Consider the following 11,594-nt stretch of genomic DNA (forward strand, 5'->3'; position numbering starts at 1 on the left):
TTTATCTCTTCTTTCTTTTATTTTTTATTTTTCCTCTTTTTCCTTTGCCCTTTTCCTTTCTTTGCCTCTTTTAGCTTTATTTCCTTTTATATATGTAAGCGTGTACATTTTGATTTATAACTGTATACAGTACTCTAAATTCATATACATTTGTACCAATATTTGCATAGTCCTTTTTCTTTATGTATCCCCTTCCCTATTTATCTTCAATAAAGATTATACTTTCTTTAAAAAAAAGAATTTGCTGTTGTTTCCAGGGAAAACGGAACACGTACATTGCCTCCTTATCACATGTGTGACTATACCCCTTGGGGTTGGAATCCCAGAGTTTAGCTAAGAGGCAGTATCTTACATAACTTAATGGTTGCCCAGAATGGTTACACTTTGGTGGTAATGTTACACTTAAGAAGTCCTGAAAGAATTAATGGAATTAAGCTGGTTCTGTTAAGTTTTCTAAACAATGTAACCTTTAGAAAATCGTTCATAATTCTGCCTTTTATTTCAGACCTACAGGAGAACATTCAAAAGTCAGGCAGGGAGAGGTGCACACAATTTAATTAGAATGAATGAGTGACATGAATGCTTAACTGTCTTTTGAGACCAGATGTGGCGAAGTTGAAGCTCAAGTGATACTTTTTAAATTTATTTATTAATTTATTTATTAGATTTGTATGCCGCCCCTCTCCGTAGACTGAATGGTTTAATTGCAGCATGTCTACTCCAGAGTCATGGATGAAATACTTTGCAATATTTGGGATAAATATGACCTTTTTTTTTTTTAAAGAAGTATCACCTTTGCACAAAACTCCTCTTACAAAAATCTGAGAGTAACTCCGCAAACAGAAGTGGAAAGTATTCTAATCTATTATTATTTTTCCAGATTTATAAAATGACCACTAGGGAGGCCCATAAGCAAAATAAGTGCATTAAGAGGCAGAGCAAGCAGCACTTTCTACATTTCTCTTAAGTGGAGACCATGTTCTTCGAAACTTAATCTAGCAGCAGAGCTCAGTCCAAATCCCCCAAAGGCTTCAGTCCAATAGTGGGCCTCTCCCACAGAGCATTAGAGTTGCTCTTTCGCTCTTATTGTGCTTCTCCCTTTTTATCCCAGCCCAGCCTAAACATTTCATTTCTGATTAATATTTTGATAGCTAGCCAATATTTTTTTGGCATTGCAATAAAATCAGGCCCCATTTTACAAACATATCTCCTTCAAACAAATTTTCTTTCTTTCTTCCCCTCCCCTCTGTTTTCCAAAAGAACTCCTCTTATTTCTGAAACAGACTACATGAAGAGTTTGTCAATTCATTAATGCGGGTAAAAAGAATTTACCCTGCAGGTTTGTTCCTCAGAACTCTTGAGCAATGGCCATAACCCAAATTTGGAAGTTTTGATGTGAGCTAAATTCTGCAAGGCCTTCTTACAGTTAAGTTGCCGATCAGTTTCCGGTCACAATTCAAAGTGTTGGTTATGACCTATAAAGCCCTACATGGCATCGGACAAGGACATCTACGAGACCGCCTTCTGCCGCACAAATCCCAGCAACCGGTTAGGTCCCACAGAGTTGGCCTTCTCCAGGTCCCGTCGACTAAACAATGTTGTCTGGCGGGACCCAGAGGAAGAGCCTTCTCTGTGGTGGCTCCAACCCTCTGAAACCAGCTCCCCCCAGAGATTAGGATTGCCCCCACCCTCCTTGCCTTTCGTAAACTCCTTAAAACCCACCTCTGCCATCAGGCATGGGGGAATTGAAACATCTCCCCCTTGCCCATGTAGTTTTTGTGTATGATTCGATTGTGTGCTTGTTTTTTATAAATTGGGGTTTCTTTTTTGGATTTTTAACCTAAAACTGTAATTTAGATTGTTAAGTATTAGATTTGTTACTATGTACTGGTTTTTTTACCATTGTTGTGAGCCGCCCCGAGTCTGCGGAGAGGAGCAGCATATAAATCCAATAAATCTAATCTAATCTAACCTAAGTGTTTTTATCAAATCCTAAAATTGGAAGAGTCCATTTAGATCAGAGATGCCCAACCTCCGATCCCTGGTCACAAGCATGGTGTTGTGGCATGCCAGAAACTGGACCATGCAAACAAGTGAAGTCCCATCCTTGGGCTGCAGGCAGCATGAGAAATCCCATCCTCTCCAGCCCACGTATAAACATCTCCTCACAGAACCAGTCTCTGGTACCCAAAAGGTTGGGGGCTGCTGATTTAGACTATCAAATCCAATACCATGTTCAGTACAGGAACTGCCCATTTCTGGAAGTTTCCACCCCCTCTCCTCTAATATTCAACTTGGATCTGTCCTCCTACAGATTAAGATTATCATTGTTATATATTGCTGTTTACACACATTTCCTCTGGCCAATCTGATAAGCATTGTTGACAAAGGCCATATTTTGATATGGCAGTGATGGCGAACCTGTGGCACGGGTGCCACAGGTGGCACTATTTGGACCGGGGGTCACTGCTCACAGTCACTCATGCCCTCATCACCTCGAGGCTTGACTACTGTAACACTCTCTACATGAGGCTACCTTTGAAAAGTGTTCGGAAACTTCAGATCATGCAGAATGCAGCTGTGAGAGCAATCATGGGCTTTCCCAAATATGCCCATGTTACACCAACACTCCGCAGTCTGCATTGGTTGCCGATCGGTTTCCGGTCACAATTCAAAGTGTTGGTTATGATCTATAAAGCCCTTCATGGCATCGGATCAGAATATCCCCGGGACCGTCTTCTGTCGCACGAATCCCAGCGACCAGTTAGGTCCCACAGAGTTGGCCTTCTCCGGGTCCCGTCGACTAAACAATGTTGTTTGGTGGGGCCCAGGGGAAGAGCCTTCTCTGTGGCGGCCCCAACCCTCTGGAACCAACTCCCCCCAGATATCAGAGTTGTCCCCACCCTCCTTGCCTTTCGTAAGCTCCTCAAAACCCACCTCTATTGTCAGGCATGGGGGGATTGAGATATTCCCTTCCCCCTAGGCTTATAAAATTTATGCATGGTATATCTGTATGTACGATTGGTTTTTCTTAAATTGGGGTTTTTTAAATTACTTTTAATATTAGATTTGTTTATATTGTCTTTTTTACTGTTGTTAGCCACCCCGAGTCTGCGGAGAGGGGGGGCATACAAATCTAATAAATAAATAAATAAATAAATAAATAAACATCTGCTGGCATGTGAATCGTTGCCCTAGCTCAGCTCTAATGTCCATGTGTGTGCCGGTCAGCTGATTTTTGGCTTGCATAAAGGCTCGGGGAGGGCGTTTTGGCTTCTACAGAGCCTCTGGGGGGAAGTGGGAGGGTGTTTTTACTCTCCCCCGGCTCCAGGGAAGCCTTTGGAGCCTGGGGAGGGCGAAACACGAGCCTACTGGGCCCAGCAGAAGTTGGAAAACAGGTCATTTCTGGCCTCCAGCGGGCGATGGGGGAAGTTGTTTTTGCCCTCCCCATGCACTCACGCATGCACGATAGCGCATGCACAAGCTCTTTCTGCACCCAAGGAAAAAAAGGTTCACCATCACTGTGATATGGACATCAATATCCAACTGAAGGACAGAATTTAAATTCTTCCTTTAAGAGATGCCAATTTCATCTAACACCTACAGCAATATAACTATGTTCCCTTGTCCAAAATGCACCTGCGCGAGCAGTCTTGGGCCTTCCAAGAAATGCCCATATCTCACCATCACTCCGGGGACTGCATTGGCTACCAATTTGTTTCCGGACACAATTCAGAGGGTTGGTTATGACCTATAAAGCCCTACATGGCATAGGACCAGATTATCTCCGAGACCACCTTCTGCCGCATGAATCCCAGCGACTGGTGAGGTCCCACAGTGTTGGTCTCCTTAGGGTCCCATCGACCAAATAATGTCGGCTAGCAGGACCTAGGGGAAGAGCCTTCTCTGTGGGGTCCCCGGCCCTCTGGAATCAGCTCCCCCCAGAGATTCATACTGCTCCCACCCTCCTTGCCTTCTGAAAAAGTTTAAAAACTCATCTTTGCCGCCAGGCCTGGGGTTCCTTAGACCTTCCCCCCTGACCGATGAATGCTTAGTTTGACTGCTGAATGAATGATATTGATAGTTTTTAATTAGAATTTTAAGATTGTTTTTTAAGGTATAATTGGATTGTTATTATTGTTTCCTGTTTTTCTATACTGCTGTGAGCCGCCCCGAGTCCTCGGAGAGGGGCGGCATATAAATCCAAATAAATAAATAAATAAACGAACGAACAAACAAACAAACAAACAAACAAACAAACGGACATATTTTGACAAAAACACATTCAAAACTACTTACTGGCTAATGTTACTGTGGCAGGAACACTGGCAACAACACCTTCAGACATGCGGGCTATGCACTGGTATCGACCCACTGTGTGATCGTTTAAGGCAGCAATGGTGAGCAATCTTTGATCAATATGGATTCCTAGAACATTATCATCTGATTGAAGCAGCTCCTTTCCATTCAGTCTCCAAGTAACGTTTATTCCCAAAGGCTCAACCACACACCCCAGAGTCACCAAGCCACCATGCTTCTGGACAATAGAATCAGGTTGGACAGAGACATGAAGAGAATCACCTGCAAAGGAAGACAGGTAAAGTCCTGATAAAGTAGATCAGCTACTTCCACTTTAATTACTTAGCTATTTGACTTTCCCTGCACAAGAAATTACAAGTTTAAGGCTTTATGGCATTCAAGAGCTAGTCATTTTTTTGGCAAGAAAATGTGAAAGCATCTACTGAAATACTAAACTTTCCGATATATATGATCCTAATCTAAATAATACTGTAATGCTGAATGTCTATGCAAGTAAATACTGGCATGTTCAGCCATCTCCTACTCCATTGTTTTGCGTCTCACCTGTCCTTAAGCAATCAACTTTACACATGAGTCCACTCTAAATCTTTGGGAGACGGAGAACATGTTGCTCCACAATAATTACATTTGCTTTCATGTTAATGTAAGCAAACTAGGAGTAAAAGTAAATATGTATTATCATACCAAAAACCTTGGTTCAGTATCTTATTTTTAAGCAATGTTATGTATATTCCCCAGAACAGTTCATATAAAGCCCTTCATGGCACCGGACCAGATTATCTCAGGGACCGCCTTCTGCTGCACGAATCCCAGCGACCAGTTAGGTCCCACAGAGTGGGTCTTCTCTGGGTCCCGTCAACTAAACAATGTCGCTTGGCGGGACCCAGGGGAAGAGCCTTCTCTGTGGCGGCCCCGGCCCTCTGGAACCAACTCCCCCCAGAGATTAGAATTGCTCCCACCCTCCTTGCCTTTCGTAAGCTTCTTAAAACCCACCTCTGCTGCCAGGCATGGGGGAACTGAGACACTCTTTCCCCCTAGGCCTTTACAATTTTATGCATGGTATGTCTGTATGTATGTTTGGTTTTGCAATAAGGGTTTTTAACTCTTTTAATATTGGATTGTCATATGCTGTTTTACTACTGTTGTTAGCCGCCCTGAGTCTATGGAAAGGGGCGGCATACAAATCCAATAAAATAAAATCAAAATCAAATAAAATCAAATAATAAACTGACAATCTCTTGTCATTTTGTCATCCCCATTTGACAATCAGATTACTAATACTTTTGAATTAGAAAAAATGTGTTTGGTTGCTCACTGAGGAGCTCATTTAGTAATTAATGAATGTAAACAAATTAATTATACATAGGCAGAATAGTCAGGAAATTGATAAGAAATTGATTAAGTGATAGGCAGTGTATGCAACAGTAGACATTCATAAGTATCAAAACATAAAACCATGGTTCTTTTAAAATTGCAAACAAAAAAATACAAATAAAATCAAGGACCTGAAAATGATCAGCTGCACAGATAAAAAAAATAGGGGAAATACTCACCCAAATTTGTAATGCAGTTAGCAGATGTCAAAAGCAAACACAGAATAGCAATAATTAGTCTTTCCCCCTCTGGTATCATTGTCATCCCACGCAGAGGAATATGGACCAAAAAATACCAGCCGGAGTTCCCATAAGCTATCACAGAGCACTTAATAATAGAAATTCAACTTCATGGATCAACCTGAATAGGAAAGGAAGAGATAAAATAAAACAATGTATTAAACAAAATGTAGGGGAATTGTATTGCTGACCACAACTTGTGTGTGGTCTTCCAGCATTGCCAATTTGAAATACAATGAAAGGAAACAGTAGCTAACAATGTAAGAATTAATAATCAACTGTATTTAATCCAATCATTATATAAAGAATGTGTGTGTGTGTGTGTGTGTGTGTGTGTGTGTGCATGCGCTTTAACCCCCTCCCAAACATCTTTTCCATTTCAGTACAAACAGCTGCATATCTCTGGTTGAAATCATTGATTAAAAATTTAAAAAGAACTGTTCCCAACCAGGATAGCATGAAGTTGACAAAATGTATCGCATCATAAACTCCAGTGCTTACATATTTGTATAAAATGTTATGAATACATTTTGTCATTTGCCTCTTGTTCCTCCTACAGATATTCATGGTTCAGGACAGATTCTTCAAAAGCTCTACTTGTTTCTTTTCACTAAGGAAATGGATCTTTTTGTTCCTATTGTTTATTTATGTTTAAATCTTTTCTTTTTTACTTCATTACCAATCCATTAAAAAATTAGGTCCTATTATTATTATTATTATTATTATTATTATTATTATTATTGTTATTGTTATTATTTATTAAATTTGTATGTCGCTCCTCTCCATTGACTCCATAGCTGCTAAATATACTTAAAATTCTTTAATGAAGAAATCTATCAATTGTTTTTTTTTAAAATTCAAATATGTAGTGCAAATAGGTTACCTCTATCCAGCGGTGGGCTATGAGCCGGAATGCTAAATTGCTTGGGGGGGTGGGCAGCGCGATTTTGCTTCTCCATCTGTGGAGGTAGCAAAATTGCATACGGAGGTGGAGAAGCAAAATTACGATGGTTCCGCAAGCATTTACAAGCTGTGGCAGCGAGCGCAATTCAGCGTTCCAGCTCATAGCCCATCATTACCTCAATTGAGATACCTGTTGAACTCTGAAAAAAACTAATCCATTGTGAAGCAATATTTATCTTTCCAGAATCCATACCGATTTTCCTTTGGCAAGGAAGATTTCTTCTACATGGCTACTTCAAATCTTTAGATGGCCGAGCTGACTGGCATAGTATTGATTATGACCTATAAAGCCCTTCATGGCACCGGACCAGATTATCTCAGGGACTGCCTTCTGCTGCACGAATCCCAGCAACCAGTTAGGTCCCACAGAGTGGGTCTCCTCCGGGTCCTGTCAACTAAACAATGTCATTTGGCAGGACCCAGGGGAAGAGCCTTATCTGTGGCAGCCCCGGCCCTTTGGAACCAACTCCTCCCAGAGATTAGAATTGCCCCCAACCTCCTCGCCTTTCATAAAGTTCTTAAGACCCATCTCTGCTGTCAGGCATGGGGGAATTGAGATATTCTTTCCCCCTAGGCCTTTACAATTTACGCATGGTTTGTCTGTATGTATGTTTGGTTTTTATAATAAGTTTTTTTTTAGTTATTTTAGTATTGGATTGGATTGTTACATGCTGTTTTTATCATTGTTGTTAGCCGCCCCAAGTGTATGGAGAGGGGCGGCATACCAATCCAATCAATCAACAAAATCAATCAATCAATCAATCAATCAATATAATTTTCTTAAATCTCCCCCTAGATTCTTTTTTTTAAAGTTATTGTTGTTGAATTGGCTATCTTCCAAGTCTCCAACACTGAGCATGACTTGAGGGTTAGATAATTTTTGCTAAAAGATCAACAATTTCATATCTGAATTCTTTAAGATCTATTGAGTGGATGCCAACAGGGCTTGGTGCTTTCTAACTATGTAGTATTTCAAGTTGTTCTGTAATATCTCCTCTTGTAAACTTAATTTGCTTTAACTGTTTTAATTCTCTTCTTGAGAAAGTCAATACAGGCCAGATATCTTCTCTAGTAACGGCAAAAACAAATAGTTTCTCTGAAATCACTTTATCCTGCTTGAATGCCTCGTTCACTTTTTATTGCCTAATTATTTCCCTGTCTGATTTGGGGGTATGTCAAAAGAAACACAAAACTGAATTTAGTGGGATTGCATGTGATACAACAATATGAATATTATTTAGAACAAATAATACTGATTAAAATAAGAGGAATCAGTGTAAAAGAGGTACAATAATTGCAAAAGGAAATATATGAAGGAAAATAAAGAGAGCCCAGGAAAGTTGTGATTAAACCTCAAAGTTTAAAGAATAAAATGAAGACCTGGTGTGGTTTATCAATACAATGGAAGTAAAGATGGCTTACAGAATAAAAAAGTATGGAAAAACATAATGAATGTATATTATTGGGTATTGTATCTAGTTAAATGCTTTTTTCTTCCTCTATCTCCTAGCTTTAATTTCTTTTGCACAGTGTTGTTTATCCTGAAAAAGAATAGCCTAAAATTCAAAATTTGAAAAAAATATTAGCATGATGATTCTGATTTATAAGTATGTATGCAAGAAACATTTGTTGAATTAACAAAATGCTATAGGTAGTCTCGTAGAGCCTGCCGATCACGGTAGTAATTCAGGATATTGTAAAACAGATCAGTTACATGACTGACCTAACTTTACAAACTGTTTGAGATGGTCATTAAGCAAATCATTATGGTTGAATTGTGGTTGTCAAGTGAACTAATAGTTCATTATGAATATAAATCGGAAGTAAATGTCTATTTTCTGCAAAGCTGTCATAGGATGCATTTATGTGACCGTGGGATGCTGCAAGCATCCATAAATGCTATGTGGTTATGGAGTACCTGATATGCAGTTATGTGATGATAGAAATGACCATTGGAACTTTGAATCTGGGTCCTAAGTACCACCCAGATAGATCCAGATGTGATATGACCGGTCATAAATCAAGGACTATTTGTACGAAAACCATTTTCAGATATTTAAGAATTTTACAATAGTACAATATATACTGCTCAAAAAAAATAAAGGGAACATTCAAATAGCACATCCTAAATCTGAATGAATGAAATATTCTCATTGAATACTTTGTTCTGGACAAAGTTGAATGTGCACAGCAGCATGTGTAATTGATTGTCAATCAGTGTTGCTTCCTAAGTGGACAGTTTGATTTCACAGAAGTTTACTTGGAGTTATATTGTGTTGTTTAAGTGTTCCCTTTTTTTTTTGAGCGGTGTATTTAGAACATTTGTTTTGAGCGTCCTCTTTGATGATTTTTTTTGTTTTGATCAATCTAAGTCAATAGCTACTGTTTTGATCACTAACAGTAAATTCCTGTTTCAGTAAATATTCCTGAATTCTGCCCATTTATTGTTTAATTAATTTTATCCTATTTGCCCTACTACACATCCTGCTTTTAGCAATTTTCCAAAAACCACTCCAGTGCTAAATATACATAAAAAGAGTTTTCCTCATAGGATTTCATAACCATAATCTACTATATGAATACAAGATATGAACCATGTATTTATCGCTTATATAAATCTTAGGGCCAGACTATCTACGAGACTGTCTCCTACCACATTGCTCCCAGTGACCGATAAGGGCTTACAGGGTTTGTCTTCTTCGGGTCCCATCAGCTAAACAATGTCAGCTGGCTGGCCCGCGGGGGAGGGCCTTCTCTGTGGCTGGTCTGACTCTCTGGACCCAGCTACCTCCTAAGATCCGGACTACTCCCACCCTACTGGCCTTCCGAAAAGCTGTAAAGACCTGGCCCTTCCAGCAGACCTGGGGCCATTGATCTGATGGTGTACCATTGAGACCCAGCCATAAATGGTATGATTGGTTTTTAACTGTATGATTCAAATGGTTTTTAGATTGTTTTTTAGAGCTTTTAGTATTATTTATATGTTTTAATCTTTGTTGTGAGCTGCTTAGAGTCCCACGGGAGATGGGAGGCATACAAATTGTTTAAAATAAAATAAAATAAAATAAAATAATAAAATAAAATAAAATAAAATAAAATAAAATAAAATAAAATAAAATAAAATAAAATAAAATAAAATAAAATAAAATAAAATAAAATAAAATAAAATAAAATAAAATAAAATAATAAATAAAATTCATCCGACCGATCGAATATCTTAATATTTTCAGTTATAAATAAATCTATGTCTAATCAAGCAGAATGCAACTGTTTGCCAAGTTTTGTTACCTTTTTATTTGGCTATCACTGTAAACAATATTTTGATTTAAACAGAAATACAAATGAAAATATTTCCTTGGCTCTTTTTTTTATACAGAGAGAAGGAGAAAAAAAGAGAAAAACAATAGAATATTAGAGAGAAATCTACTTGAAAAGAAAGGGGTCAAAAACATTTGACCTAGAGATAGCCTTCTCCACTAAAAGCAACCTTGGTGATAGTCAATAGTAAGCCTGATCAGGGAATGTCCCATTCCTTTTTTAACTTCTTACACTGCATGTATATATAAAAATTGTGAGCAGAGGTCACCTGGGTATGCCCAGAATTTTGAAGTCAGTGACTATTCCCTCAGGTGCCTTTGTTTCTACAACAGGCGTTCTACAGGTATATTGAACTACTATTCTCTAAATTCTAGGAAGCTCCTAAGATAGGTCACTTTAAACCAGGTGTCCCCAAACTTGGTAATTTTAAGACTTGTGGACTTCAAATTCCAGAATTCTCCAGCTGCATAGCTGGCTGGAGAATTCTAGTAGTTGAAGTCCACAAGTCTTAAAGTTGCCTAGTTTGAAGACCTCTACTTTAAACAGACAATTATTGTTTGTTTGTTTATCAATGTACATGCCAAACTAAAATCTGATCGATACATGCTAAATTTAACTACATTAATAAAATAATAATAATAATTAATAATAACAATAATTTATTATATTTGTATGCCGCCCCCCTCCGAAGACTCGGGGCGGCACACAACAACGATAAAAACAATATTATAATGGCACAAATCTAATATTAAAAAACTAAAAACCCTATCATAATTAAAAATATATACCTAATTAAAGTCATTGGGACAAGTTAGCTAAATTTAAATCCCTCTTGTATCAATAAATATGCAACATAAATTGCATATTTATTCTGATTTAAGTTGAACTCTGTTGACTGGAACTAATTCCTAGTACATATCCAAAGGCTGGTAATTTTAACTTTCCCACCTCTTTTTACATGACATCTGAGATATCTGGAAGTTGCTATTTTTCCAGATGAAGAATTTGTACCTGGAGTGACAGTTACATTGCCATTCTAACCAGGATTTCGAATATGGCAGAACAAAAGATCTTAGAACTAAATACATAACTCCAGTTTTTCCTTTTAAGCAAAGCTATCAGGTTAACTGGTTTAGAACCTGATCAATGTTAAGTCTTATGGACTTTAACTCCCAGAATTTGCCGGATGAAGAGTTCTGAAGTCCATAAATCTTAAAGTTGCCAAGATTGGAGACCCCTGGTTTAGACTGTGTGGACTGAAATAAACCTTGAAGTAAAGAAAAGCAATACAGGTAGTCCGCGATTGTAATTGAGCCCTAAATTACAGTAATATGTTGTAATATGTTGTGGTCATTTAGCAGGTCATCACATAACCAGATC

The 11,594-nt window shown here is 38.4% G+C and overlaps 1 protein-coding gene across 1 annotated transcript in view; it reads right to left on the reverse strand.

The window, feature by feature from the left end:
- The window catches only part of BOC (BOC cell adhesion associated, oncogene regulated), a 53,300-nt gene extending 47,253 nt beyond the window's left edge, over nt 1-6,047 (reverse strand). The window contains exons 1-2 of the mRNA XM_070750034.1: nt 5,874-6,047; nt 4,300-4,581 (exon numbers count right to left, since the gene is read on the reverse strand). Of these exons, the coding sequence (XP_070606135.1) occupies nt 4,300-4,581; nt 5,874-5,958 (367 nt within the window). The 5' untranslated portion in view covers nt 5,959-6,047. The remainder of the gene's footprint in view (nt 1-4,299; nt 4,582-5,873) is intronic.
- Between the last annotated feature and the right edge of the window lie 5,547 nt (nt 6,048-11,594).

Source organism: Erythrolamprus reginae, chromosome 4 (genome assembly GCF_031021105.1).
Source record: "Erythrolamprus reginae isolate rEryReg1 chromosome 4, rEryReg1.hap1, whole genome shotgun sequence".
Classification (NCBI taxonomy): Eukaryota; Metazoa; Chordata; class Lepidosauria; order Squamata; family Dipsadidae; genus Erythrolamprus; species Erythrolamprus reginae.